Consider the following 25,337-nt stretch of genomic DNA (forward strand, 5'->3'; position numbering starts at 1 on the left):
TTTGAATAATAAAATGAACACCTGTGTATTCACCACCCAACTTAATTATTATCAGTCCCTTGTAGCTATTACTCTGGATTTTATTAATAATCCCTGTGCTTTTCCTCATTGTTTCATCTCATGTGTATGTATCCCTAAGAAATATAGCTCCACTTGCCTGTTTTCTAAATGTGTAAACTGGAATATTTTATGTATCTGTGGCTTTTTTTGTTTTGGCTCAATGATAATATTTTTATGTTAATATTTTTGAGATTCATGCATATTGATGCATATATCTGTGGTTTGTTCATTTTCTTTGCTGTATACTATTCCATTTTGTGACTACATCATGATGTCTGGTAGGGAAAGTTCTATTTTGCTTTTGTTCAGGATCATCTTAGCTCTTTGCATTTCCATATAAATGTAGAATTCACTTGTCCAGTTCCATGAAAAGCCCCATAAGGAGTCTGGATGAAATTACATGTAATCCATAGGACAATTTTGGAGGAATTAATATCTTAATGATACTAACTCTTCATATCCATGAACAAGTTATAGCTCACCATGTATTTAGATCTTCCTTACTGTATTTCAACAAAATTTTTAAATGGTCTTCATAAATGTTGTTGACAAATAATAAACAATCTATAATAGGAAAAAAAATCCTTGTAAAGCAACTATACTCCAATAAAAATTAATTAATTTAAAAAAAAAATTTAAAAAAAATTTTGCTTTTCAAATAAAAAGCATTAAAAGCTATAAATTTAACTCTAAACTCCTTTAGCTATATCCCACAAATTTTGACACATAGAACTTTTTTTTTCATTTGATTCAAAACATGCTTGAATTTCCTTTGTGACATTCTCTTTGAACCATGGGCTATTTTGAAGTGTTTATTTTCAAATATTTGGAAATCTTTCAGATATCTTACTGTTGCTGGTTTCTAGTTTAAATCCCATTTGATGTGAGAACAAACCTTAAATGATTTTGATTCTTTATTGGTCTATCTTGAATAATATCTATCTTGGTGAAAGTTCCATATGCTCTTGAGAAAAATGTGTATTCTACTGCTGTGATTTGAAGTGTTCTATATGTATCTAATAGATCCATTTGGTAAATAGTGTTGTTGAAATCTTCTGTTTCCTTACCAACTTCCTATTTGTTTAATCTAATACTTAAAGTTGAAGTCTCTAACTCTACTTGTAGTTTATTTCTCTTATCAGTTCTATCTGTTTTATTTCATATACTTTAAGCTGTTGTTAGGTACATACATATTTAAGATTACTGTCCTTTTATTGAATTGTCCCCTTTATCACTATGAATATTGTCCCAGTACTATTCCTTATTCTGAAGTCCACTTTGTCTGGCATTAATATAGACACTTTAGTTTTCTTTTGATTAGTGGTTTCACACTATATTATTTTCATATTTTTACTTTAATCTATTTCATTATATTTAAAGTAGATCTTGTTGTCAGGACATAGTTGGGTGCTACTTTTTTATCCAATCTGAAAATCTCTAATTTTTATTTGGTATATTTTCACAGTTTAAATTTAATGTAATTATTTAAATAGATTGGTTTTAAATCTACTAACTTATCTCCAATTTGGGGTTATTATTGAAAAGTTTTACACGTCCTAATGACTGCCGTAGAGTTTACAATATCCACATGTAATTAATCATGCACTATAAGGAACTTACAACATTGTAATTTAAATTCCTTTCCTATCCTTTGTGCTATTATTGTCATGCATTTTACTTTATATATACCATAAACATGTAATACTTTGATACAATGTTTGCCTTTCATAGTTATCTTTTACAGAAATTCAAAATAAGAAAACTAAATTTTAATTTTTCCTTCATGAATGCCATTTCCAGCACTCTTTCTTTGTGTAGATCCTAGTTATTGTCTGATATCTTAGTCCTTATTTTTGAAGAACTTCCTTTAAGGAATAAATAATAGGTATGCTAGTAAGGAATTCTCTCAGTTCTTGTTTTTTTCTGCACTCCTTCAATTCTATAAAATATTTTCTTTGAGTATGAAATCTGGGCTGACAGGTTTTGTTGTTGTCATTCCAGCACTTTAAGATGTTACTCCCTTGTCTCTAGATTTCATAGTTCATGATGAGAAGTCTGTTCCAATCCTTACTTCTGTTTCTTTGTATACAATGTGCACGTTTTATCTGGCAGCCTTCAAGATTTTCTCTTTGTCTTCAGGTTGTAGCAGTTTGAACAGTTATGTTTCTAGGTGTGTTTGGAAGTATTTATTGTTTGGTGTTCTCTGAGCTTCATAGATCTATAGTTTTTATAATTTACTGCTTTTTAAAAATTCTTGGTCATTATCTATTCAAACATTTCTTCTGCTCAGTCTCTCTTCTCTCTGATTCCAATTCCATTTATTTTGTACCATTTTCTACTGTTCCTTAGCTCTTAGAAGAACTGTTATGGTTTTATGTTTCATGCTTGTCAGTTTGGAAGACTTCCCTTGACCTATCTCCAACTTTACTCTTTTTTTTTTTTTTTTAACTGTATTGATTGTACTGATGAATTCATCAAAGGCATTCATCTCTTCGATAACCATGCTTTTAACTTCTTCTATTTCCATTTGGTTCTTTATCATAGTTTCCATCTCTCAGCTGAGATTCCATATCTATTCATGCATATTGTCCACTTTTTCCTCCAGAATCTTTGTCACATTATTCAGCTATTTTAACTCTAAAATATGAATCATATTTGATCTGGTTCTGTTAATTGTTTTGTCTCTTGACAGTGTATTGTTGCTTTTTTCCCCCTTGCTTCTTTGTATGCCCTGAATTTTAGCTGAAAGCTGAATATCTTGTGTGGAAGAGTAGAGATGACTGTAAATAGTATTTACGCCTGGAAATAGGAATGCCTTTTCTCTTTGGATTATAAGAGTTTGTGTCAGTCTAGTCAGGAATTGAGCTGAGTCTATTTTTTTTTGTTATTTTGGTTTCTACGGTTACCCTCAGGGTACCACAAGCTTCAAATTCTCTGGTTTTAACTTGTACTTAGAGTGAGGAATACTTTTTCAGAAGATTTTTTTCTCAAGGTCTGCTCACCTCTCAGTTTCAGGCTTTTCCTTTGTGCTTGAGAAAAGATCTCTCTCTTCACTTTACCCTTCTCCCAGCATTATACATATGACAACTGCTATAGGTCACTTGCCAGCCTGATAAAGAAGAGTGGAAGAGAGGGAACAGGGAATCATTTTCTGTTGTTCTGGTTCAACCTCAATCTGAGGAAGGCACTGTGTGTCCAGATCTTGGATATGAGGCCTTTTTTGTGGTCATACTCCTCCCCCGAAGGTAGAGCTCTAAGTGGTCTAGGCTCAGGGTGTTTTTCTGTCCCTCCCCTAAGGGCAGATGGTGTTTTGTTTTTTCCTTCACCTAATTGCAATGCATGTTCACTTCTGGCCTGAGGGTGACAATATTTGTTGTCCTTCCCACATCAGCTTAAGCTTTTACCCCATAAAGAAGATAAGAGAGAAAGTTCTAGGTGAGGCTTTACACCTTTTCCACAAGAGCTGTTGTTCTCCTCTCCCATACCTTCACCAAAATAGAGGCTTTCTCAGGTCTCCAACCCAGCCCCTAATCTCTCTTATAAGTACATACATGGTGAGGTCTGTGGAGAAGATCGTGTACATATGTGCAATTTCTCCTTGTGACTGCAGCTCCCAAGAGATTGCATACACTCATGCTGGTCCAAAGTCAGTCTGAAGTAATTTGTCAGAAATTTTAGTTGAATTCTCATGAATAGCTTGCATGGGGTTTAACATTTTCCCCAGGAAAGAAATTGCTCACATTTTGCTTCTCCTTCCAGAAGAATGTTTTTCTTTAGATTTTGAGTTAGTTGATTGCTCTACAACTTCAACTTTCTGATAAATTCAAGGACAACTATTAATTTGCAGATTATCTCTCTTTTTCATTGTAAGGGTAGTAATGATGCTCTTTCCAGCTTTCTACATCCTAAGTAAAAGCCAGATGATCACTTTCTCTCTTTTATTTTAACCACTGAAATACACAGTTCCTTTGTATATTGAGGAAATATACTCATTCCTGCCCATTTTTATAGCACTAGCTTTTTCGAAATTTATGCATTACTACAATAATTAGTCTAATAATGACAAAATTATGTGTGGGAAATAATCTAACACTTATCGAAATGTTGAGCCCATACCTGTGGATTTACTCTATGGAAATACTTCAGTCCGCTGGCATGTACGGCTTCTATTATGGTCATATACAAACAGATGGCACAGAAGTATCAGTTCTCACATCATAAACTCATGGAGTGACAGACAAGTTAATGAAACACATGTCCTTTTTTCTGATATTAATTGCACCACCATATGATAAAATACTTTAAAATTAAGCTTTATAAGATTCTATTTGCCATGGCAAATTATTTACTTGGAAGAAAGTTGTCTTTCAATGAATTTCATCAAATTAACTAGAAGTAAAGAAATTAAATTAGCAATTACTCTTAAGTTAATATCAGTTTATGTCCTAAATAGTAAATAAGTAACTCATATTTGGCCTAAGTAGTAGCTCATGGGATTTAACCTATAAAGATTAGGTGCATTTAGTCTGGATAAATAAGTTTGGAAAAAAATTCTTCTTGAAAATCTTGGAAAATAGAGGGTTTGGGGGGAAATTTGTTAAGCACAGGTCAATTTCCTACCAGATAAAAAGGCATGTTTATAATTAATCTGATGGTGATAAAAAGGCTTTTAATTAGATTTCCAACGCAAAATGGGAAAGGATAGGTTTGGAGTCAAACACAGAAGAGTTGAGCCATCTGCTGTCAACTAGCTCTTGCCAACATCTGATTTGCAAGTTAAATTATTCCAGCTGATGACATATGACATTTCTTTCTTCTTTTTAATATCTTACTCAAAATGAGTTTGCTGCTCTGCCACTTGATTAAATAGTAAATTTAATCTACTTAAATAGTAAATTTAATTAATTAAATAGTAAATAGCTCTCAAATGCTGAGGTTGGACTTTCAGAAGTCATAGCCGTTGCCATAATCTTCCTCAGTAAACAAATCTAACTAAAGAAACATAGATCTGAGTTGCTGGCTCATGTATTATTGTTCTGTGACATGATTCTGAGTTAGAGAAATTTGACCTCTGAGATATTCACATTTGGAATTTACAAACTTAAAATTTTCTTCACAGTTTTAGGGTAATGAGGCAGAGGAAACAAGAGTCACCTCTCTAGTTTTTGATCCATATCTGAGCAAAAAGGGAAGATGGTTTAAAGAAGTCAAAAACCTATTTGAACTCATTGCTTCATCTCTAGCATGATGAGTTTATCACCCAGCAAAAGAGTTGAGACTTATACTGCAGAAGCTCTCAAAAATTTAAACCATAAAAACACTGCAAAACAATGTGTTCTTATTCCCTATGGCCTAAAGCTGAAAAATTCTGTTTCTCTCAAGGTTTTAGGCTTATTAATAGCTACAGTTTTGCCTTCAGAATTATTGATCCAAACTGCCTTGAATTAAGGCCACAGCTTTTTCCAAACTTTTCAATCACTTAGCCTCCACAGAAATCTCCATAAACAATTTTATCATAACCTAACTAAATCAACCTATGTATGCCAATAACTATAATGCAAAGTGTGTGTGTGTGTGTGTGTGTGTGTGTATTTGACAAGGCACTGATTTATATATCATAAAGATAAAACCATGGATAGAAATTGGTTTTGTGGTAAAGAAGGTGAATATTCATTTCCTGAAGGAAAGCCCAAACCATTGGCATATGAATTCTCGACAGAAAATGAGCATCCTCAGCCAGTCACAACACAAATTTCTCAACCGATGATCCACATGTTCACCTATAAGGCAAGGACTTGAGGCGATTATATTGGAAATGATGGAGCCTATTGATCACAGTTTTCGTCCCAGTTGCTTGTACCCCCTACGCATTCATGAATTTTTAATCACGACTGTCTAACTTACAGTTACCAATGGCAGTTTTCTTTAGAAAAGACTTGGTCTCCTGGCATCCTTGCCACATTTTTTTTCAGATTCTCACTGTGCATTCTATCATTACAAAATCAAATTTTAACACCTTTTTCTTAATATATTCACCTGATATAAAGCAAAGACTTTAGAGCTTCCCTAAAACGAGGCAACATATCTTAAAAGTTCCATTACTGTTTGATCACAAGAGGATGTAAAAGTTATGTAATCAGCAAATCAGTAACAATTTAGGTGGATGAATAAACACAAGCAAAATAAAACGTTAGTGGAACATGAACAATCATCATGGGTTTTCCCAAGGAGCCAAAGATGGTGCTTAGCAATTGGGATTTTAGAGAAAATGAATGGCAAGACCACTAACCAATCTGAACATAAGCTGGTTTAGAGTGCCTTGGTCCCGGAGGCCCCTGCCTGTGTTGAGAATCAACCCTTCAATTGCTGGATTGTGGCAAGAGGCAGAAGTGGCTTAAGCAATAAGGGGTAGGAGGAAACTTGAGAGACTCGGGGAAGTTGCTATATATACAACAGGTCTAAAATCATTTCATATTTAATAAAAGATATGGCTATATGTTGTACAATGCTGAATGTTAGTCCTGGTCTATAGATTTGCTTCCAACATTCTCAACAGTGGATTTTTCTAACTCTTAGGGTTTCAGAAAATGAACCCTCATAGTTCTAAAGGATATGCTAAATCCTGAAGTTAACTCTAGCATACCACCAACGTCAATAAAGCACAGAAAAACTGTGTACTTATTCAAGGAGGAATGAATGTAGGCTGTGTTTGTGTATGCGCATACACTGGTAATGGCAGGTAAAATGTGAGCACCTAATAGTTCCAAGTGCTTAAATATGGAATTCAAATACTTCAGCATTACCAGCCCTTGAACACAACTATTGTCACATTAATAGTAAAGCCTTATTTCCTGTATTTAACTCTCACCTTTACTCACAGGTATTCCGGCTGCCTATCAGATCCTCTCTAGCATTCTGAGAGTTCCTAAAGAGTGTTTGTCATGTGCTCAGGAAGCAGAATGCCCGTTACAGGGGCCACGTAACACCTGCCATGTTCTTACTGTCTTTTACTCTCCTACCTTTTTATTGCTCTCTGTACATAAGATTTCTTGAATGTGTACTGGATGCTACTGTTGTTGTTCTGAGGACAGTGCTTTATAAATTGTATGGTTCATGCTGCTGCCTGACCGGGACTTTAGGTGCCAGATCCTCTCTGCGATGAGGAAGAAATGTTCCATTCCTCAACAATGTGCAGCACTCTGTCACCAAGGCCACAAGGTATCACTACGTTTGCCCTGTCTCAAAAAGTTGCTCTACTTTTGCTTTAACCACTATTTGATAACTGTTCCTCTCAAACTCAAAGCAATTCTGGAAGACCGTGAACTGAATGGCCCACAACAGGATGTGACTCAGGGCGGACCATGAGTGTCCACCCTCTTGCACATCATGACCTACCTCAACAAGGCCAATTCGAATCCTTCTCAGGGATGGATAAGGCTGCTGAAGAAGAGATGGTTTTCTCTCTTTCCGTGAGATCATATTATTTGAGGACCAACGGATTCTGCAGTTTCCAGGAGCCATTGACACCACATGGAGACGGTCTGAGAATAAAGCCAAGAAGAGGCAAGCACAGCATGATTTACAGTTGTGCCCTATACCAGGGCAGCCATCAGCCACAGGTGGCTTTACACTTGAATTCATTAAAATTAAGTTAACACATTCATTTCCTCAGTTGCTATTAGCCACACTTCAAGTGCTTAATAGTCACACAGGCTATCATATTGGACAGTTTAGATATAAAACATTTCTGTAAACACAGAGCATTTTATTGGACAGCATAATCTAGGGGAAGAAATAGAGCCCTAATTTCATCCTTTAAATATCTGCATCCCACCTTGTCCTAAGTTGGATCCACCTTAAATTCCATTTTGGTTTAAGCTAAAATAATGAAAGCTTGTTTAAGTTATATTTCTGACCTTTGAAAAATGTATGAGAAGAAACTAACCCTCAAGCCTATTCCCCAGAGACAGTCAGGAAACACACAACAGCCTTCTCACATTTTCCCAGTTTCTTCCCATGACCTTTCCTGACAAGACTGAACCTCACTCTCTCCTTCGGAAAACACACACACACACACACGCAGGCACGCGCACACGCACACACACACACATATCCCATTAAAAGAGACCTGGGGGCAGAGGTTTGGTAGGTGTTACCACAAAGCCAGCCTTTACTTCCAAAGAGAAACAAAGCCGGACATTAGTTAGAGTGGTGAAAACAGATTTTATTCAGGAAATACTGACAGTAGGCGAAAGAGCTGAGCTCCATTCTGATTTGCACAGTGGTGACTGGGATTTTAAAGGCAGAATGACGGTGTAGAAAAGGGAAGCGAGCAGGGACTCAAAATTACTAAGGGCTGATCAGTGTAAACATGATTAGGCCAGCCAGCTGACTCTGCTACGTGGCAATTATTAAAGTTAGGATCCTATCTTCCCAGAGTCTAGGAGATAGAGCCCCTGGCCTTCCTGATTATTACATTTCAAAGGAATGGTTTTCAGGTCCTTGAGAAAGACACTTCTGAGTTATGGGAGATACATCTACATCTTAAAGGTTCAGAGGAAGGATTCACAATTGCAAGACTTTCTTAGTAGATGCTCTAAGAAGAGACCTGGTGTTGGCTAGAACAAACAGTAAATTCTTCTGACATCCCTGAGCTTTTCAAAACAAGAACTCCAAAGGGGGCTGTTTGTCCCAGGGACACGAGGTCTTAGGCTGCTAGAAGCCATGTTAAAGTTTGGCCAAGTCTCTGAGGGCCGGGGTTTGAATGGTGTTTTCGAGCCGAGAGTTCTTCGCAGTTCTCACTACCTAGATTTTTCCAGAATGCACAGCCAAACATAAATTATGTAATTTAATCCATAAAATAATCATCTGATGTAAATATCATTATCCCCGTTTTACAGATAAGGGAATCAAAGTTCAGAGGACTTAAATCATTTGTCCAGGTCACATACTAAAATGTTAAAAAGCACACTGAAACCCAGATTTCTCTGACTAAAGACTGTGTTATTCCTCACGTCATCCACAACTCTGTCTCCCTACTGATCTCCCTAATTTTTCATACATGTTTCAGTAACAGTTTTTACAGAAATGCCCTTGCCTTTAAATGACAAAGCCCATAAGATATGAATAGGGAAAAATATCTCACAAAATGCCAGGAACTTGTGATTAACAGGCAGCAGGTGTACAAACAGAAAGAGTACAACTCACATCCATTGTCATCTCGGCAATGGCATGGTCCCAAAGTTGCTGAAGGGGGAAATTTGATTATCTTTTCTTCCCCTGAAGACTGATAAATCGAATTCAGGCTGCTATTGTTCCAGATACAGCCTGAATCTTCCATAGGATTTTAATCAGCAGCAGAATTATGTAACATATGGGAGCTATTTGGCTGAAAGGAGACTCCAACTGTTACTGGTACATCCTCCCAACATGAAAGGAAAATAATAATATGGAATAATCGGACTTTCATATCTATGGAACAGCTTCCCTCTGAGAAACTCCATGGTTTACTGTACTACATCTTCACAACATGCTGTTTGGTGGGTCAGAGAACTACCTGACTATAATCCTGGATGCTTACTGGCTGATTCCACCAACATGTTCGTCTCTTCCATAGCTCTCTCTCATCCCCATCTATAAATCTTATCTCCTCTCACCTTTCAATCTCTTCTGTTCTCTAATGATTAACTTTCACCCATTCCTCCTCATCTACACTACCCTGCCCTTCATTCCTCTTTCTTGCTACTAATTTCTTCCTTTACCACCGTTATTCTGTAAAAAGCCTAAATGGGAGCACAGGATTCATACGTGATCAAGTCTATAGTTCAATTACATCATCCTGTTATACTACAATGATGGTCAAATGTAGAGGTCACTTCACTTATTCACTCCCTTAGCCACCAAAACTTTATTGAATGTGTTTGTTTCAAGATTCAGAGGTAACACATGGTCCTTTCCTTCAAACATGGAAGACAAACATAAACAGGCAATGACAATACAATGTGAAGTGTCATCATTTTATTGAGCCCATTAACGTATAGGGAAAACAAAGGTTAGCAGCATGGTCTCTGTGGTTGCTGGCGCTGGTTCCCAGAGCTTTTATTTATTTTTTTTTTTGTTTTTTTTTTTAACATCTTTATTGGAGTATAATTGCTTTACAATGGTGTGTTAGTTTCTGCTTTATAACAAAGTGAATCAGTTATACATATACATACGTTCCCATATCTCTTCCCTCTTGCGTCTCCCTCCCACCCTCCCTATCCCACTCCTCTAGGTGGTCACAAAGCACCAAGCTTATCTCCTGCTGCTATGCGGCTGCTTCCCACTAGCTATCTATTTTACGTTTGGTAGTGTATATATGTTAGATCTGGTTCCAGAGCCAGGCTCAGAAACCAAATATCAGGCTTCTTTTTAACCTCCCTCTCCCCTTTCTTGACCTTTCTTGACATGCCTCAACCTCTACTCACTCCGAAAGGTTGTGAAAGATATTATCAGGGATTGTTTAACAATCTTACACACACCTGAGAATGGCATTGACCAAGCTCACCTGTTAATTCGGCATTTTAAGTAACCCAGGAGTCAAATCTAAAGCTCTTGGCATATATATTTTCCTATAGCAGGAAATGTGAAGAATGAGCCACTGGTGCTATTGGGAAGCAAAACAAGATTTTGAAATAAAGTGTCAAGACCCTCTTGACATCCCTGTACTTGTCCAAAATGTGAATTCCATAGTGGGGAGCTAGTAAATGTCATTTTTAAGCCCTCAGATACAAGATAGATTTTATCAGATGGCAGAGAGAAGAATGGTTGAAAGAGAATTGGCCAAGAATGACACACTCTTTCAGTCCTGGACCATGTCAGAAGATGTGATTTCCTTCTTCTGTCCCTAGACCTAGTTACTCAACAAAAACTCAGCTTCTAGGAGTGATGGGAGGTGCTTTCTTTAGTAAGGTATAGCCATCAAAGTGCTCAAGCCATGAAAAGGAATGCCTAAAGTAATGGGTGCTTGCAAAAGAAAACCTATATTGATTTTGTACAAGGGTAGGAATTCAGTAAAAGATAATTTTTCCTTCAGAAGGAATAATGAAAAACAAACAAACAAAAACTTCCATTGCCATCAAACCCTAGGAAGAATCAGGCAACAGAACAATTCTGGGTGTCTCAGATAAGAACTGAAAATGATCCTAATCCCTTGGGACACTGAGAAGCGTGGTAATGTCAAGGTTTTATGCTGAGCGTAAAAATTAAGTAGTAAATGGGCTCAGGATAAGACTGTAATATACCATTAACTTTTTAAAAGTATATTGAAGATATAACCTTTTTTCTCTTCTTCTTTGTACCTAGGACAAAATAGATGCTAAATAAATGTTTGTTACATCCATGAATGAATGAAAAAATGAATAGACATTTTCGAATGCTCTAAAACAGGATTAAAAATTACTTGCTTAAAGAATTATAAAAGTAAAAAGACAATTATATTCAAAAGTCATATGCAAGGAACTAATGAAAAAACTGTGCACAAAAAGTCCCAAATACAAATAATAACCTCCCAGCAAGCTCATTAATCTTGATTTGCACTGATAACACTGTTATTGCAAAATTGATACATATTAGGATAACTGGCTAACTGCTTCAACAAATACCCAAAACAACCTCACTGTCTCTACACAATGGAATTTTCTTTCTTGCTTATATAAGAGTCCAATGGCAAGAGTGGGATTTGGGGGCAAGGAGCTCTGCACCATGAAGTTATTCAAAGACCCTACTCTTTTATTGGTTCTTCCATCCCCTATCACCTCCAAGTTCTCCACTGGATTTCCTACATTCAGTCAACAGATGATGGAAGAGAGAAAGCATGTGGCCAACAGTGTGGAAGGTCTTGTGGTCCAGGCATGGAGATGGGCACATCACCTCTGCCCACACTCTGCTGGCCAGAACTCAGTATTTGACTTTAAGTTAGAAGGGCTGAAAAGTTTCATTATGATAAATAAATAATAGGCATTGTCAGGTTTTAAGCAAAAAAATGACAAGATGAAAGTGGAGAATTATACTGGCCATGCTGAATAGAAGAACCTAGTGAGGGGATAAACTAGAGACAGGGGGACCTGTTAAGAAGCTATTGCAATAACATGGGCAGGGAACGATGAGGCCCAGACCAAGACAGTAGAGAAAGAATGACAAGAAAATAATCAATATGAGGATATATAGACTGATTTGCTGAGTGAGCAGAAAAAAACAAGTGATAGTCTTGGGCTTTATATATTTATATAGGTATATATAATCACATTTGGGTGGTCTTTTGGTTAACTGATGCATGCTATGTTGGTTTGTTCACTTTTTCCCACAGGAATTAGGAAAATAAAAATTTAGATGTGAAGAAAAGTGAATAGAATACAGTGTCTGTGGGAAGTCAGGGAAAGCTAACATGGAATCAAGGAAAATAAACAAATGAAGGGAATGTTTTGGGATTCTGAGGGTTTTGAAGTCAATGTATGACAGCAAATTAAGTGTCAAAAGAGCAAAAATTACATCCAAAACATTTCCCCATATTTGTTATGTTGCTATTTCCCACAACTGTCAAACATTCAGTTGCAAATAAAATACTTGAATAAATAATTTCATTTTTGGATGTGGCAACTGGTTTACAGTATGCATTTTTGAGGATTCTGTAAAGATGCTATTTTTAGTGCTTAGAAGAGGAAATTTGTACCTGGGGAGGCTAACCGGTAACCAAGTAATCTGACAAATGATCTAGTGCAAATCAGCTTTAATCACATTGTTGGCACGCATTATAGGAATTAAGTAATGCTCAATAAGTCTAAAATATACAGTGTAAGATCCATTACGTAGACAAAGAAGGGTGCCATTAATCCCTGGAAAAACAAATATCTACTTCTCTAAAGACATCCTGCAGCCTTTCTGCAGTTTGTGAGAGATACGGACACAGCAGCTGGGCTGGGCACACACCAATTCCGTTAGTGGTAATAACAGCCAGAGTGAGGAACTGAATGTGAACTAGCATTTCAGTCTCCTCACACAGGTCAGCCCCTCTTCTTGAATCACACCTAGGCCTGATTACCAGAGAATTCCAGAATGTCCTCCCTGTAGTGAACCAGTCAAGGTAAAAGGAAAGAGACTTTACTTGGGGCCTTCTACACATCTAATTTTTTTTATAGGAGGAAACAAATCCACTCATAAACCTCAGTTGTTCAATGCAAAATTTGTAGAGATACTTTCAAATATCTGTGTTGTCTCCAGGCAACAGGAACATTTTTAATAAAATTTTCATTAATTTCTCAACAGTTATGCAGTAATCTACATGTACAAGTACACTATCAAAATGAATTCCTTTTATCATACATATTCATAAAGTAGAACTTGAAATGTTTAAGCACACACATTTAATATACTCCCAATCACAGTAATAGGTTTGGAGAGCAAAACGGAACAGAACAGACCCTAAACAAGAATATGTAATTTCTACCAAATAACACAGCACCAAAGAGTATGTAAGCTACTATGAACCAAGCACTCTCCACTTAATCTTTCCACATCCAAGTGAGGTACTAACATGGTTCTCAGTTGAGGAAACTGAGGCACAAGGTGGGAAAGTAACTTACTGTAGACACACAGTTTGGAAGTGGCAGAATAAATGTAGGGCTGGACCAAATGCAGGGTCTACCCTTTTAACCACTTAACTGTATTGAAGCAAGAGCACAGAGTATTTTACTATCAGAAGTGACATTGGTGGTTTGTGGGTTGGTGGCAGGGTGTGACAGAAAGAAGAGCACAAGAGATGAAGCAGAAGTGATAAACAGAGATCATGCCATGAAGAAACTTGGGTTAATAGAAATTATAAAGCTACTGCTAGTGATTCCAATAAAAATGGTGATAGTCATAAGGTTCTGGATTTGTATGATATGTGCAAAAGGGTAATAAATAAATCAGAGTTGGAGCCTCGGCCAACTGCATCTATTTTCTGTCTTTTGAAAAATAAATACGGCTCAATAGCCCTCCTTTGACAAAGACTGGTAAATAAGAAAGGTTTGTTTAGTTGTAACTAACATTGGTCATCCTTCCTGAATCGTTGTTTAGGTGCCAAAGAATTCTGTCTACACTCTGTTTTCAGAAGTTTCTGCCAAGTATCATCCTCACATCACTGACTGCAGTTTCCTCGGTAAAATTCTCTGTTACATTCTCAAGATTTACCAAGGTACAGCCTGTTCTACATCAACACGTGTTTCTATAAGACCAATTAGCTCATATTTTTTCTTGATAAACAAAAACACATCTCATAATCTTACATACACAGTCAAAAAATTTGGCACTATTGCTCATAGACCCGTAATCACTCATGCACATTACAACTGGTAATGAAATAACTGATTTTTATTTCAGAGAACTAGAGAATAGGTAGTGAGAGCTGTTACAAGCATTTGGTATATCAAAAATTTTGTAAGTGCACACATCCTTTTTACACTTTCTTAGAGTGTATGGATGGATAGCTAGATCGATAGATCAATAGATAGATCGATAGATAATGAAGATAAAGATAACAAGGTAGGTATATAGATAGACCCAAAGTGTCCTAGTTTGGATTCCCCAGAAGCAGACATAGAAAACAAATTTATGGTGACCAAAGGGGAAAGGGGGTGGGGGAGGAACAGATTAGAAGTTTGAGATTAGCAGATACAAACTACTCTATGTAAAATAAACAACAAGGGCTTACTGTATAGTACAGGGAACTATATTCAATATCTTGTAACAATGCATAAAGGAAAAGAATATGAGAATATGAAGTGGAGATGAGCATGAACAACAATTATCAAGGAGTGCTTTTAGGATCAAGACCTGTGGAAGCAGGGGGAAGGAAGCAGTATTGAGCAGGGGGAGAAGTAGAGCTGGGATGCAAGTATCACGAAGGCCACAGGTGACCACACATCTCAGGACTGGGATAGCCATTGAGAGAGGTCCAAATTGATAAAAGGGACCTTCATATGCCCATGTTTGATTAGTCATTGAATATAAGCTGTCTCTGGAAGATGTGACCAAGGGCAAGTCAGGTTTCTTTAACTGGGGCACTCCTCCAAATGGGATAAGGGTCTTCTTTTATTAGCACTCTCTGCTCCTAAATGAATAAATATTTTATTCCTAAAAGAAGATCTGAATGGCATATCACAGTATTCTCACACAAAGGTATAGCAACTCTATAACATATCAAATTAAAAAACACAGGAATATATATATGTAAAATACACATATATTATATTAAATATGCATTATATATATTTATATGTATATTAAAACAATGTATATATATAGTAAAACTATGCATGATGACCAATTTTTCAGTATTTTATCTTGCTTAGAAATTATTTAAGTCCAAAGAACTATCAATTAATGACAAGAAAATATAAATCTGATAATTTAAAAATAACTAAAAATCCTGAAAAATTATATTTTCAGCTGTTGCATCCAGAAGATAATTACTATTGACATAAAAATCATTGAAATTAGTATTTAATTTATAGAATATGTTTTTCTAAAATTCTTTTTTTATTGAAGTATAGTTGACTTACAATGTTGTATTAGTTTCTGGTGTACAGCAAAGAGATTCAGTTATACATATGTATTTCTTTCTCCTATTCTTTTCCATTATGCTTTATTACAGGATATTGAGTACAGTTCCTGGTACTATACAGTTCATTTTGTACAGAGTAGTTTGTATCTGCTAATCTCAAACTTCTAATCTATTCCTCCCCTGTTACCCTTTGGTAAACATAAATTTTTCTCTGTCTGTGAGTCTGTTTCCATTTTGTAAGTTCATTTGTATCATATTTTAGATTCCACAAATAAGTGATATCATATGATATTTGTCTTTCTCTGTCTGACTTACTTCACTTAATATGATAATCTCTAGGTCCATCCATGTTGCCACAAATGGCATTATTTCATTTTTTTTTATGGCTGAGTAGCATTTCATCGTGTATATATACCACATCTTCCTTATCCATTCATCTGTCAATGGACATTTAGGTTACTTCCATGTCTTGGCTATTGTAAATAATGCTGCTCTAAACACTGGGGTGCATGTATCTTTTAGAATTAGAGTTTTCTCTGGATATGTACCCAGGAGTGGCAGTGTAGGATCATATGGCAACTCTATTTTTAGTTTTTAAGGAACCTCCATACTGTTTTCCATAGTGGCTGCACCAATTCACATTCCCACTAACAGTGTAGGAGGGTTCCTTTTTCTCCACACCCTCTCCAGCATATCTGTAGACTTTTAAATGATAGCCATTCTGACTGGTGTGAAGTTAAACCTCATTGTGATTTTGATTTGAATTTCTCTAATAATTAGCAATGTTGAACATTTTTTCATGTGCCTATTGGCCATCTGTATGTCTTCTTTGGAGAAATATCTGTTCAGGTTTTCTGCCTATTTATTGATTGGGTTGTTTGTTTTTTGTTGTTGACTTGTATGAGCTGTTTGTATATTCTGGAAATTAAGCCCTTGTTGGTTGCATCGTTTGCAAATATTTTTTCCCAGTCTGTAGGTTGTCTTTTCATTTTGTTTATGGTTTCCTTTGCTGTGCAAAAGCTTATAAGTTTGATTAGGTCGCATTGTTTATTTTTGCTTTTATTTCTATTGCCTTGGGGGACTAACCTAAGAAAACATTGCTATGATTTATGTCAGAGAATGTTTTGCCTATGTTCTCTCTAGGAGTTTTATGATGTCATGTCTTTAAGCCATTTTGAACTTATTTTTGTGTAGGATGTGAGGGAATGTTCTAACTTCACTGATTAACATGCAGCTGTCCAGCTTTGCCAATGCCACTTGCTGAAGAGACTGTCTTTTCTCCACTGGATATGCTTGCTTCCTTCATCAAAGATTAATTGACCTTAGGTATGTGGGTTCATTTCTGGGCTCTCTATTATGTTCTATTGATCTATATGTCTGTTTTTGTGCCAGTACTATGCTCTTTTGACTACTGTAGCTTTGTAGTATTGTCTGAAGTCTGAGAGGGTTATGCTTCCAGCTTTGTTCTTTTTCCTCAGGATTGCTTTGGCAATTCTGTGTCTTTCGTGGCTCCATATAAATTTTAGAATAATTTGCTCTAGTTCTGTGAAAAATGTCACAGTTACTTTGATAGGAATCACACTAAATCTGTAGATTGCTTTGGGCAGTATGGCCATTTAAACTATATTAATTCTTCCAATCCAAGAGCATGGGATATCGTCCTATTTCTTTGAATCATTTTCAATTTCCTTTATTAATGTTTCATATTTCTCAGCATTATAGTCTTTCACCTCCTTGGTCAGGTTTATTCCTAAGTATTTTTTTTATACATTTATATATTTTATTTATTTATTTTTGGCTGCATTGGGTATTCGTTGCTGCGTGCAGGCTTTCTCCAGTTGCGGCGAGCATGGGCTACTCTTCATTGTGGTGTGCAGGCCTCTCATTGCTGTGGCTTCTCTTGTTGCAGAGCATGGGCTCTAGGCGCATGGGCTTCAGTAGCTGTAGCACGCAGGCTCAGTAGTTGTGGTGCACAGGCTTAGTTGCTCCACGGCATGCGGGATCTTCCCAGATCAGGGATCGAACCTGTGTCGCCTGCATTGGCAGGTGGATTCTTAACCACTGTGCCACCAGGGAAGTCCCCTAAGTATTTTTTGATGCAATTTTAAACTGGATTTTTTTTTAACTTTCTTTTTCTGATATTTCATTGCTAGTGTAATGGAATGCAACAGATTTCTGTATGTTAATCTTGTATCCTGCTACCTTGCTGAATTCATTCATCAGTTCTAGTAGTTTTGTGTGGCGCCTTTAGGGTTTTCTATATATAGTATCATGTTATCTGTATATAAGGACAATTTTACCTCTTCCCTTCCAATTTGGATATTTTTATTTCTTTCCTTGTTTGTCTGCTGTAGCTAGGACTTCCAATACTATGTTGAATAGAACTAGTGTGAGTGGGCATCCTTGTCTTGTTCCAGATTTTAGTGGGAAGGCTTTCAGCTTTTCACCATTGAGTATTATGTTGGCTGTGGGTTTGTCATAAATAGCTTTTATTATGATGAGATAAGTTCCCTCCATACCCACTTTGAAGTTTTTATCATGAATGGATGTTGAATTTATCAAGTGTTTTTTCTGCATCTATTGAGATGATCATGTGGTTTTTGTCTTTTCTTTAGTTGATGTGGTATATCACATTGATTGATTTGCATATGTTGAAATATCCCTGTGACCCTGGGATGAATCCAACTTGGTCGTGGTGTATGATCTTTTTTATGTGTTGCTAGATTCAGTTTGCTAATATTTTGTTGAGAATTTTTGCATCTATATTCATCAATATTAGCCTGCAATTTTCTTTTTTGGTACTGCCTGTCTGGTTTTGATATCAGGGTGATGGCAGCTTCATAGAATGACTTTGGAAGTGTTCCCCCCTTTTCCATCTTTTGGAAGAGTTTGAGAAGAACTGGTATAAGTTCTTCTTTGTATGTTTGATAGAATTCCCCAGTGAAGACATCTGATCTTGGACTTTTCTTTGCAGGGAGTTTTTAAATTACAGATTCTATTTCACTTCTAGTGATCAGTCTGTTCAAATTAATATTGTTGGTATAAGGGTTGTTTTCAGTATGGATGCCTGCCATGTCTTTCCTCAGTGTGTGCTGGCCATAATCCCTTTGATAAGAGCTGTGATCAGTGTTGTGAAGACCAGAGCTGGCACTGGATGTTGAATGGGGCCTCCTCTTTGCTCTGTGGTTGTCACAGCCCTGTCTAGTGTAGGGTCTGCTCCCTAATTGTTGGAGCAGAAGCCCCCAGATCCATTTCTGAGCTGTGGTGTGAGGCAGGCAGGACTGGAGCACTTCTGCTGGGAGAGGAACCATTGGGTATTGCTCCACAGGAGCTGTCCACCAGGAAGTGCACTCTGTGGTGTTGCCTACCCCCAATTGTGTGGGTTCACAAAATACACTGCTGTTGGCACTGCCCCTGGCCCCACTTCAACGATGCAAATGCAGGCAATCAGCCCAGGTGTCCCTCAGGCACTGTGCTCACACAGCCACCAGTGCAGATTTGTTGGCACAGATCTGCTTAAGTCAGGTACCAGGGCCGCCATAGTCATGCACCTGGACCCCCTGCCAGGAGCTACAGAATCAGACCAGACCCCAGCCTTGCCTCCACATGCACACTCCCGCAAAGCCCACAGCTGCTAACCCCGGATTTGCCCCTGCCACGGGAGCACCAGTAACCTGCTCAGATGTCCCACAGGCACTGAGCTGACAAAGCTGCTGGCAGCACGTAAATCCGGGGGTGGCACAGCCACTAGGAGATGGTTCAGATTTCAGCCTCTCCATGTGTGGGCAACCTGCCAGTGTCTGTGTGCACCCAGGGTTCGTAGAGGTGGAGCCATGCCTCCTGTGAGCACACCGAGAATGAGGTCGCTATGTCTGGGCCCCATGCCTCCCTTCAGCACTTGTGTTAAAAATCGGGCTCCTATAGCAGACCTAGGCTCAGTCCTGTGGATGCCCCCATTGCAGCTCAGACCACACTCCAGCCCCTTCAGGTTGTCTCTATGCAGCCAACCCCAGTCCTCTCCCTGGGTCTGTGCTCTGAAGCCCGAGTTTCAGCTCCCAGCCCCTGCACACACCAGCAGATGCACATCTCAGGCTGGGGACTGCAGTGAGGTGGCCAAGACCCTCTGCACTGGTCTCTCTCTGTTCTGCTAACTGTTCCTCTAACTTTTCCTCTAAGAGTTTTATAGTGCCCGGTCATACATTTAGGTCTCTAATCCATTTTGAGTTTATTTTTGTGTATGGTGTTAGGGAGTGTTCTAATTTCATTCTTTTACAGGTAGCTGTCCAGTTTCCCCAGCACCACTTATTGAAGAGACTGTCTTTTCTCCATTGTACATTCTTTTCTACTTTGCCATAGATTAGGTGGCCAGAGGTGTGTGGGTTTATCTCTGGGCTTTCTATCCTGTTCCACTGATCTATATTTCTGTTTTTGTGCCAGTACCATACTGTCTGATCACTGTAGCTTTGTAGTATAGTCTGAAGTCAGGGAGTCTGATTCCTCCAGTTCTGTTTTTCTTTCTCAAGATTGCTTTGGTTATTTGGGGTCTTTTGTGTTTCCATACAAATTGTAAAATGTCTTGTTCTAATTCTGTGAAAAATGCCATTGGTAATTTGATACGGATTGCATTGAATCTGTAGATTGCTTTGGGTAGTATAGTCATTTTCACAATATTGATTCCTCCCATCCAAGAACATGGTACATCTCTCCATCTGTTTGTGTCATTTTTGATTTCTTTCATCAGTGTCTTACAGTTTTCTGAGTATAGATCTTTCACCTCTGTAGGTAGGTTTATTCCTAGGTATTTTATTATTTTTGTTCCAATGGTACAATAGACATTAAAACAAAGTCTATAACAAAAGACAAAGAAGGGCATTACAGTAAGTCTCCTACTTACGAACCTTCAAGTTACAAACTTTCAAAGATGCAAATGTGCATCCAGTTCCAGCAAATAACCAGAACCTGTGCCATCAACGTTAGGCATGAGTGAAATTGCGGCATGCACTCCATCTCCTATGCTGAAGATCCTTCAGCTCTACCATCTCCCACCTCCTCTCCCTCCTCCAGTCAGTAACTCTTCTTGCCTGTTCACTCAATGCCAGCCCCTGTATGCCAGCTGTTGTATGGTACTACTGTATTTTCAAGGTACTGTCATATGAAAGTAGACATAGAGGGAACTTACCTAAACATAATAAAGGTCATATATGACAAACCCACAGCCAACATCATCCTCAATGGTGAAAAACTGAAACCATTTCCACTAAGATCAGGAATAAGACAAGGTTGCCCACTCTCACCACTATTATTCAACATAGTTTTGGAAGTTTTAGCCACAGCAATCAGAGAAGAAAAAGAAATAAAAGGAATCCAAATCAGAAAAGAAAAAGTAAAGCTATCACTGTTTGCAGATGACATGATACTATACATAGAGAATCCTAAAGATATTACCAGAAAACTACTAGAGCTAATCAATGAATTTGGTAAAGCAGCAGGATACAAAATTAATGCACAGAAATCTCTTGCATTCCTATACACTAATGATGAAAAATCTGAAAGTGAAATTAAGAAAACACTTCCATTTACCATTACAACAAAAAGAATAAAATATCTAGGAATAAACCTACCTAAGGAGACAAAACACCTGTATGCAGAAAATTATAAGACACTGATGAAAGAAATTAAAGATGATAACAAATAGATGGAGAGATACCATGTTCTTGGATTGGAAGAATCAACATTGTGAAAATGACTATACTACCCAAAGCAATCTACAGATTCAGTGTAATCCCTATAAACCTACCACTGGCATATTTGACAGAATTAGAACAAAAATGTTCACAATTTGTATGGAAACTCAAAAGACCCCAAACAGCCAAAGCAATCTTGAGAAAGAAATATGGAGCTGGAGGAATCAGACTCCTGGACTTCAGACTATACTACAAAGCTACAGTAATCTAGACAGTATGGTACTGGCACAAAAACAGAAATATAGATCAATGGAACAGGATAGAAAGCCCAGAGATAAACTCACACACCTATGGTCACCTTATCTTTGATAAAGGAGGCCAGAATATACAATGGAGAAAAGACAGCCTCTGCAATAAGTGGTGCTGGGAAAACTGGACAGGTACATGTAAAAGAATGAAATTAGAACACTCCCAAGACCATACACAAAAATAAACTCAAAATGGATTAAAGACCTAAATGTAAGGCCAGACACTATCAAACTCTTAGAGGAAAACATAGGCAGAACGCTCTATGACATAAATCACAGCAAGATCTTTTTTGACCCACCACCTAGAGAAATGGAAATAAAAACAAAAATAAACAAATGGGACCTAATGAAACTTAAAAGCTTTTGCACAGCAAAGGAAACCATAAACAAGACCAAAAGACAACCCTCAGAATGGGAGAAAATATTTGCAAATGAAGCAACTGACAAAGGATGAAACTCCAAAATTTACAAGCAGCTCATGCAGCTCAATAACAAAAAAAAAAAGCCAATCCAAAAATGGGCAGAAGACCTAAATAGACATTTCTCCAAAGAAGATATACAGATGGCCAACAAACACATGAAAGAATGCTCAACGTCATTAATCATTAGAGAAATGCAAATCAAAACTACAATGAGATATCATCTCACACTGGTCAGAATGGCCATCATCAAGAAATCTACAAACAATAAATGCTGGAGAGGGTGTGGAGAAAAGGGAACCCTCTTGCACTGTTGGTGGGAATGTAAGTTGATACAGCCACCGTGGAGAACAGTATGGAGGTTCCTTAAAAAACTAAAAATGGAACTACCATACGACCCAGAAATCCCACTCCTGGACATATACCCTGAGAAAACCATAATTCAAAAAGAGTCATGTACCACAGTGTTCATTGCAGCTCTATTTACAATAGCCAGGACATGGAAGTAACCTAAGTGCCCACTGACAGATGAATGGATAAGAAGATGTGGCACATATATACAATGGAATATTACTCAGCCATAAGAAGAAACAAAATTCAGTTATTTGTAGTGAGGTGGATGGACCTAGAGTCTGTCATACAGAGTGAAGTAATTCAGAAAGAGAAAAACAAATACTGTATGCTAATGCATATACATGGAATCTAAAAAAAAAAAAAAAAAAAAAAAAAAGGTCATGAAGAACCTAGGGGCAAGACGGGAATAAAGACGCAGACCTACTAGAGAATGGACTTGAGGATACGGGGAGGGGGAAGGGTAAGCTGGGACAAAGTGAGAGAGTGGCATGGGTATATATACACTACCAAATGTAAAATAGATAGCTAGTGGGAAGCAGCCGCATAGCACAGGGAGATCAGCTGGGTGCTTTGTGACCACCTAGAGGGGTGGGATAGGGAGGGTGGGAGGGAGGGTGATGCAAGAGGGAAGAGATATGGGGATATATGTATATGTATAACTGATTCACTTTGTTATAAAGCAGAAACTAACACACCATTGTAAAGCAATTATACTCCAATAAAGATGTTAAAAATAAATAAATAAATAAATAAAAGAGGCTTTAAAGAAAAAAGGTACTGTAATATTAAAAATGTGTTCTTTATTTTTTGTGTTTGTTTTTTATGTTTTATTTGTGTGAAAAGTATTATAAAACTATTACAGTACAGTACTATATAGCCGACTGTGTTAGTTGGGTACCTAGCCTAACTCTGTTAAACTTACGAACAAACTGCCCTTATGAACGTGCTTTCAGAACAGAACTCGTTCATATGTAGGGGAATTAATGTATCTAATGATAAAGGGATCAATACAAGAAGAGACTATTACACTCATTAACATATATACACCCACTACAGGCACACCTAAATACATAAAGCAAATATTAACAGACATAAAGGGAGAAACTGACAATAGTACAATAATAGTAAGGGTTTTTAACATCCCCGTACATCAATGGACAGACCATCCAGGCAGAAAATCAGTAAGGAAACAGTGGTCTTAAATGACACATTTGACCAACTGAACTTAATAGATATCTACAGGACATTTCATCCCAACAGAAGAATACACATTCTTCTCAAGTGCACATGGAACATTCTCCAGGATAGATCACATGTTAGGCCACAAAACAAGTCTCGATAAATTTAGGAGTATAACCAAGGAGGTGAAAGACCTATACACTGAGAACAATAATATATTCATGAAGGAAACTGAAGATGATAAAAAGAAATTGAAAGATATTCCATGTTCATGAATTGGAATAGTAAATATTGTTAAAATGGTCATACTATGCAAAGCAATCTAAAGATTTAATGCAATTCCCATCAAAATACCCATAACAGTTTGCACAGAACTAGAATATGCAATCCTAAAATTTATATGGAACCACAAAAGACCCAGAATTGCCAAAGCAATCTTGAGAAAAATGAACAAAGCTGGAGATATCACACTCCCTGACTTCAGACTATACTACAATGGTACAGTAATCAAAACAGCCTGGTACTGGCACAGAAACAGACATATAGATCAAATGGAACAGAATAGAGAGCCCAGAAATAAACCCACACAGCTATGGTCAATTAATCTATGACAAAGGAGGGAAGAATATACAATGGAGAGAAGACAGTATTTTCAAGACATGGTGCTAGGAAAACTGGACAGCTACATGTTAAAAAATGAAATTAGTACATTTTCTCATACCATCTACAAAAATAAACTCAAAATGGAGTAAAGACCTAAATGTAAGAGCAGAAAACATAAAACTGCTAGAGGAGAACATAGGCAGAACACCCTTTGACATAAATCATAGCAATATTTTTTTGGATCTGTCTCCTAAGGCAAAAGAAGCAAAAGACAAAATAAACAAATGAGACCTAATTAAGCTTAAAACCTTTTGCACAGCAAAGGAAACCACTGACAAAATGAAAAGACTTACTGAATGGTAGAAAATGATTGTAAATGATATAACTAATCAGGAGTTAATATCCAAAATTTATAAATAGCTCATACAACTCAATATTAAAAAAAAAAAAACCAACCTGATTCAAAAATGGGCAGAAGACCTGAATAGACATTTTCCCAAAGAAGACATACAGATGGCCAACAGGCACGTGAAAAGATGCTCAACATTACTATTCAGAGAAATGCCAATCAAAACCACAATGATATATCACCTCGCACCTTTCTGAATGGCTATCATCAAAAGGACCACAAATAACAAATGTTGGCAAAGATATGGAGAAAAGAGAATGCTAATACACTGTTGGTGGAAATGTAAATTGGTGCAGCCCCTTTAGAAAACAGTATGGAGCTTCCTCAAAGAACTAAACTTAGAATCACCATATGTTCCAGCAATTCCACTCCTGTTTATAAACCCAAAAAAAACCAAAAACACTAATTCGTGAAGACACATGCACCCCAATGTTCACAGTAGCATTATTTACAATAGCCAAAATATGAAAGCAACCTAAACACCTATCAGCAGATGGCTAAGGAAGATGTGGTGTACACACACACACACACACACACACACACACAATGGAATATCACTCAGCCATAAAAAATAATGAAATTCTGCCATTTGCAACAACGTGGATGGACCTAGAGGGCATTATCCTTCATAAAATAAGTCAGACAGAGAGAGACAAATACTCTATGTAATCCCTTATATGTGCAATCTAAAAAATAAAACGAATGAATATAACAAAACAAAAACAGACTCACAGATATAGA

General features: G+C 37.2%; 1 protein-coding gene across 1 annotated transcript in view; it reads right to left on the minus strand.

Moving 5' to 3' along the window:
* The window catches only part of LOC309629284 (uncharacterized protein), a 1,158,831-nt gene that overhangs the window by 567,303 nt on the left and 566,191 nt on the right, over positions 1-25,337 (minus strand). The window contains exon 8 of the mRNA XM_082393108.1: positions 7,456-7,601. Within this exon, the coding sequence (XP_082249234.1) occupies positions 7,456-7,601 (146 nt within the window). The remainder of the gene's footprint in view (positions 1-7,455; positions 7,602-25,337) is intronic.

The sequence above is a fragment of the Balaenoptera borealis genome (genome assembly GCF_965194805.1).
Source record: "Balaenoptera borealis genome assembly, chromosome: 5".
Lineage (NCBI taxonomy): Eukaryota > Metazoa > Chordata > Mammalia > Artiodactyla > Balaenopteridae > Balaenoptera > Balaenoptera borealis.